The sequence below is a fragment of the Onychostoma macrolepis genome, chromosome 02 (genome assembly GCF_012432095.1).
Source record: "Onychostoma macrolepis isolate SWU-2019 chromosome 02, ASM1243209v1, whole genome shotgun sequence".
Classification (NCBI taxonomy): Eukaryota; Metazoa; Chordata; class Actinopteri; order Cypriniformes; family Cyprinidae; genus Onychostoma; species Onychostoma macrolepis.
Window position 1 is genome coordinate 27,187,575 of NC_081156.1, and position 6,296 is coordinate 27,193,870.

The 6,296-nt window shown below is 38.7% G+C and overlaps 1 protein-coding gene across 1 annotated transcript; it reads left to right on the plus strand.

Moving 5' to 3' along the window:
• The first annotated feature begins 59 nt into the window (after window positions 1–59).
• LOC131551730 (tripartite motif-containing protein 16-like) lies at window positions 60–5,880 on the plus strand. Its single transcript, XM_058794822.1, has 6 exons — window positions 60–802; window positions 975–1,070; window positions 1,279–1,512; window positions 1,630–1,789; window positions 1,917–1,976; window positions 3,836–5,880. The coding sequence occupies exons 1-6, from the start codon at window positions 221–223 to the stop codon at window positions 4,387–4,389; spliced, it is 1,686 nt and encodes a 561-aa protein (XP_058650805.1). The 5' UTR covers window positions 60–220; the 3' UTR covers window positions 4,390–5,880.
• The last annotated feature ends 416 nt before the right edge of the window (window positions 5,881–6,296 follow it).

The window sequence follows — 6,296 nt, forward strand, 5'->3', positions numbered from 1 at the left end:
TCTGCCAAATGCATAAATGTAAATGTAACTCATATTTCAAGGGTCAGATATCTTTTGCAGTGAGTTTCTGTTTAAGACTGCCATCTAGTGGCCGTGTTCGTTAAATGACTACTATTGTAGGCTTTAAAGAACCAGGAAATGTTTCAGTTCAGATAAATCGAAACTAAACTGCTGTCAGACTGTTGTGAATGTCTCTCTACCTGTGAGTGCGTGCAGTACAATGGCAGAATCCAGCATTTCAGGGGCTCAGGATCAATTCAGCTGTTCAATCTGTCTGAATTTACTGAAAGATGCAGTGGCCCTCACCTGTGGACACAGTTACTGTATGAGCTGTATTACAGGCTGCTGGGATCAGAAGAGAGTCTACAGCTGTCCTCAGTGCAGACAGACCTTCACTCCAAGACCTGCTTTAGGTAAAAACACCATGATGGATGAAGTGCTGGAGAAACTCAAGAAGACAAAACTACAAGTTGCTCGTCCTGCTCAGTGTTACTCTGGATCTGGAGATGTGGGGTGTGACGTCTGTACTGGGGACAAAAATAAAGCCATCAAGTCCTGTCTGGTGTGTCTGGAATCTTACTGTCAGACTCATTTTGAACGTCATGAAGAATTTCACTTTGGCAAGAGACACAAAATGACAGATGCCCCTGGACGACTGCAGGAGATGATCTGCCCTCAACATGATAAACTGTTGGAGATTTTCTGTTGTACTGACCAGAGCTGTTTATGTTATATGTGTATGATAGATGAACACAAAGACCATAACACTGTATCAGCTGCTGCAGAGAGGACTGAGAAACAGGTATAACTCAGTTATGCTGAATAATAAATTTCTCTTCATAATAGCAGGTCTTAAAAGGGACAGATAATATAGTTTCTCCACTTATTTGCTCTTTTTTTTTTTTTTTTTTTTTGAAACGGTCCTTTGTGACATTCTCTTACAAGGACTAATGAATTGTATGTTGACTATATAGAGACATCTGGAAGAGACCCGGAGAAAATTCCAGCAGAGAATCCAGGAGAGACAGAAGGGGCTTGAGGAGCTGAGAAAGGCTGTAGAGTCTCACAAGGTGAGTTTTGATCAGAAGAACAACTGCTGGCTGCTGAAGAGCTGTTTGAGACTCAGTTAGGACTCTCCTCCAGTCAGTCAGTGAGGAGCCAGTGCTGGAGCTCTTTCAGTCCCACTGAAGCTCACTGTGGAGAGCAGGCTGTGAGGCAGCAGTAAGAGCTGAGTGAATGGACTGATTCTGATGCTTCTCTCTCTGTGTGTCCTAACAGCGCTCTGCACAGACAGCAGTGGAGGACAGTGAGAGGATCTTTACTGATCTGATCCGCTGCATTGAGAGAAGCCGCTCTGAGGTGACACGGCTGATCAGAGATCAGGAAAAGGCTGAAGTGAGTCGAGCTGAAGAACAACTGAAGCGACTGGAGCAGGAGATTGAAGATCTGAGGAGGAGAGACGCTGAGCTGGAGCAGCTTTCACACACAGACAATCACATCCATTTCCTCCAGGTAACAGAGATCTGATGAACAGGACAGTGGTCTTTAGGAAGCGAAGAGCATGTTGTACAGAGATTGTGTTTCTATCAAATGTTTCTGTTAGCTGGTGTTTCTCTTGTGTCTATGTAGCGTTTCCAGTCTCTATCTGTTCCTCCTGGATCTACAGACTCACCCAGCATCACTGTCAGTTCTCGTCTCTCTTTTGATGATGTTGAAAAATCTGTGTTTAATCTGAGAGAGAAACTGGAGCATTTCAGCCGAGAGGAGATAGAAATGTTATCTGGTAGAGGTGAGTTTTACATTTCCTGACATATACGATATTATGTAGACAGAATGCATATGTAAAAAAAGTTTAATGATTACAGTTAATTGTTATTTTACTATATTTACTATAAAGTGTCTGTTGGTTTCCATAGTGAGAAACATCAACATCATTCCCACCTCTGAACCTGAGACCCATGAGGACTTCCTCCAGTGTAAGTCTCTATAATCATACATGTACATAAAGAGACAGATTGTAACATGGCGACTGAGAGAGAGACATGCGGATACAAATGCAAAACTTTATTCAAAGACATGGTCAAGACAGGCAGGGGTCGAACACCAGCAAACAGATATAGCACAGGCAAGACAAAGAGTAATCCAGAGACAGGCGTGGGTCAGTCGACGACAAAAGTAATCCAGAGGGTGAGACAAATGGGAAATCCAACAGACAGGCTATAGTCCAGACGAGGGGCAAACTGTATCCAAACAGGGCGCGACGACAGGGGTAATCCAGAACAAGTGAAATCCAGAGTATCCACACAGAATTGAGATACACAGGCTAGGATCTAAACATGGGAAATCAGGAAAACATGACTAGATATGACTGGGAACTAAAGGCCCTGATATACTTCAAACGAAATCGAAAAATGAACTATGACGACATAATTTCGAACAAAATCAGGCTGAAACGAAGTTCATTTTGAGTTCGTTTCGGCAGTTCGAAACAGCTTACCAAAGCAAACTTTCTGGGGGAGTTCGTTTTGGCTCCTAAACACCTTTGTGCTACCATTGGTTTGTGGCGATTACGCAATCGGTGGGTGTGTTCTGGAACTCCACTTCTTTGACGTGCGATTTTTTTTTTTCCCCCGGCTCGTTTCTCATTCAACGGAGGTCAGGCAGGATAACAATATCTCCAAGTCACTAGCAACATAAATACACTGTGTCGAATAGCTGAGCTGCCACAAATATTTCCGCACCTGTACGATCTCTCGAGGAGAGACTTTAAAGATTCAGAGAAAGCATTTAATTCCTAGAAAGAAATTGCAATGAAGCTTGGTGTTGACGACCCGGAGTTATGCAAAAAGCGACGTAGAGAAACATTAGATGCAAGTTTTCCAAAGCTATGAAAAGAATGAAAGAAAAGATTAAAGATACCGTATAAGGTAGCAAGTACCAAATACATGTTTCAAATCAATGTTACACCTTACTGCTGCTGCTGTTGTTGTTTTTTCAATTAGCAAATTTAAAAGGTATACAATAAATGAAATGCCAAAAGAACATACAATAATAAACCTTTGTTTTTATCAAATCATGACACCACATAAAATATAAAAACGTGTAATAATTTATCCAGTTTAATAAAAGACCTAGATACACCATCATTGCATCATTGTTGTGTTTAGGGCATACGCGTGAGCGTCACGACATACGCCTCCAGCAGCACGGGGGTGTTGGAATGTTCGAAAACAGTATACCATCGCTCAGCCTTTTCGACCTTCTTTTTGCCCCAAAACGAAGAACGAAAATGAACTTCATTTGAAGTATATCGGGGCCTTAAGACTGAAGAAACTAAACTGGCTCATGAAACAAACAGTCTTGATTTATATGAGACACATTTATACTGCTAATATTCAAAGATTCAACATTAAAAAACACCTGTTAATGTAGTACAATTAACTAGCTCAAATCAGGAACAATCACATAATAGCTAATTTAACTTAATGGGTTAGTTGAATGTTCTAATCTGGTCACTTCTGCTAGGTCCTGTTTTGGCAGAGACATGTTACTTAAAACTGACCTCTGGCTCAACTGTACATTTTGTTATAGACCTGCTAAAAAGAAAGGGAAAATAAATAGAAAATGTTTTTTTTTTTTAAAAAACAAAAAAAACTGAACTATAATTTCTGCTGGTCAACTCCAAACACACACACAGACACACCAACATGTTGATATTTTGTTGTTGATAACTGTGGGGCAGATGTTGTGAACTAATGTAATAATGGTGTTTTATTTTTACGTTTGAAAGTCATGTATTACTTGATAGATGCATATTGTGTTTTATCTTCATCAGATTCCCGTCAGCTCACTTTGGATCCAAATACAGTGAATAAAAACCTGTTACCGCCTGAAGAGAACAAAGTGATTAAATACACTCGTGAGGAACAGCCATATCCTGATCATCCAGACAGATTTGATGGTCTTCCTCAGGTGTTGTGTAGAGAGAGAGTGTGTGGACGCTGTTACTGGGAGGTGGAGTGGAGTGGTTGGGTGGGTATATCAGTGTCATATAAGAGCATCAGCAGGAAGGGATGGGGAAAGGAGTGTGAGTTTGGGTGTAATGATCAGTCCTGGAGTTTGTACTGCTCTGACTCCAGCTGCTCATTCTGGCACAATAACAAGCAGATTAAACTCCCTGTAGTCTCCAGCTCTTCTAGAGTAGGGGTGTATGTGGATCACAGTGCAGGAACTCTGTCCTTTTACAGCGTCTCTGACACAATGACCCTCATTCACAGAGTCCAGACCACATTCACTCAGCCTCTCTATGCTGGGTTTTGGGCAAACAAATTTTTAACAGGACTAATGTTTTTCTTTTCAAAAGCGACACTCTATGATCTAACAACATAGATGGTACAGACTTTCTACAAATAGATATTTTGAGATTGTATTCCCTACATGAATTTTTCAAGAAATGACAAGAAATGTTGCCAGATTGCATAGAATTTCCAGGTAGACCCCTGAAGAGAGTTATCTTTTTTGTTTTTTGTTTTTTTTTCAGTTTAAGATATTACATGATCTCTTTAATCCAATGAAGGAAAGTAGGGGGAGGGGGCCTTTCCATTTAAGCAGTATTAATCTTCTGGCAAGTAGTGTGCAAAAGGACACATTTTGCAATCATTGCTACTTATGCTCTTGTTTTGTGCTGAAACACCAAATATAGCAATAAAAGGAGATGGGTCTATTGGTAAACCTATTATTTCTAAAAAAAAAAAATGCATCAAAAACATGTTTTGAATTTTGACATTTTTTCTTATGTTTACTCCAAATATTATCAATATAATATTAATTGATTTATTCACTGATTTTATTGATCACTTGCAATGATGCTTATTATTTGATATGTATGAAATTGTCTTTTAAATGGAAAGAAGTGCATTTAAATTAATTGTGATAAATAGCGTCACATCCATTTGTGGCTGTCATAATCTTATTCTCTTGGTTCCAGCAATTTCTGGAAATCCCTAATATAAACAAATGACCTCTAATTATCATTATTAAAACAGATGGAGTGCACACCATTTTTACGCAATGGAATTAAAATTTAAATTAAAGATGATTTAACATTAGGCTACTTTTATTGAGTGAGAATGAGAATCTGCAAGGTCAGTCTCTTTCTGTAAGCAATGGCCTACATCATAAAATCCCGAAGCACTACAGAACCTTAAACACTCAACTTATTTATATATCTATATCCAGTGTTGGGAAGGTTACTTTGGAAATGTAACAGGTTACAAATTACAAGTTACCCTATTTAAAATGTAATAAGTAGTGTAACTATTTCAATTACTTTATTAAAGTAATGTAACTAATTGCATTTGATTACTTTTCAACATTTCTAACAAATGTTTTCAACTGTTAATCATTTTCAAACATTTAAAGCAGGCAGGGTTTAACCTTACAGTAGTACTCAACACTGATTACTGTCAGACTTTCAAAATCCTTCATCACTTGAATTAAGATTATAAAATTTAATTTTAAAGGGCTACCACCACCAAATCAGACTTTATAGCTGTAACCCTACACCAGCAGAGGGAGCCCTTGCTCATGTACTGACTGTTACCTCTCCCTCTGCTTCCTCTATGGTGACTTCCTGTTTGGCAGCCATATAAAGAGGGCCATGCCAAACAGGCCTTTGTGAAGTCTTGTTCCACTGTTATTGGACGCTACTGAGTGTTTATTTTCTTTACCTGGTCTTGTTTTTTGCCTTGCCTGTGTTTTGGACTTTGGACTGCTTTCTTGTTTTATGATTGCTGCCTGCCTTGATCATCGCCTGTGTTTTGGATTACTATTTTTCCTTAACCTGGATATTGTTGTTTGCTGGTGTTCGACCCTGCCTATCTTGACCAATCTGTACAATAAAGCTTGCAATTGGATCTTATCCCTGTTGTCACGCTCCAGTCCTTTTTTACAATAGCACCCTTTTTTCTTCTTTTTTAATCATAGCAAGATGTAGTTTAATGACACTGTTTTTGAAGTCAAATCCTTGCTTAGCTATGAGAGGAAACACTGACATCTTACAATGCCTTGTAATTCCATTACATGTAACTATTCACCAACCCTGTCTATAGCACAATGAGAGAATAAATAATAAATTACACTTCATAATCACATAATAGACACAAAATTTAAGATAATTTTTTTAAACAGTACTTACTAGGGACAACATGTAGTTTCTCCACTTATTTGCTCTTTTTTAAAAACTGTTCTTTGTGACATTCTCTACAAGGACTAATAATGAATTGCATGTGACTATA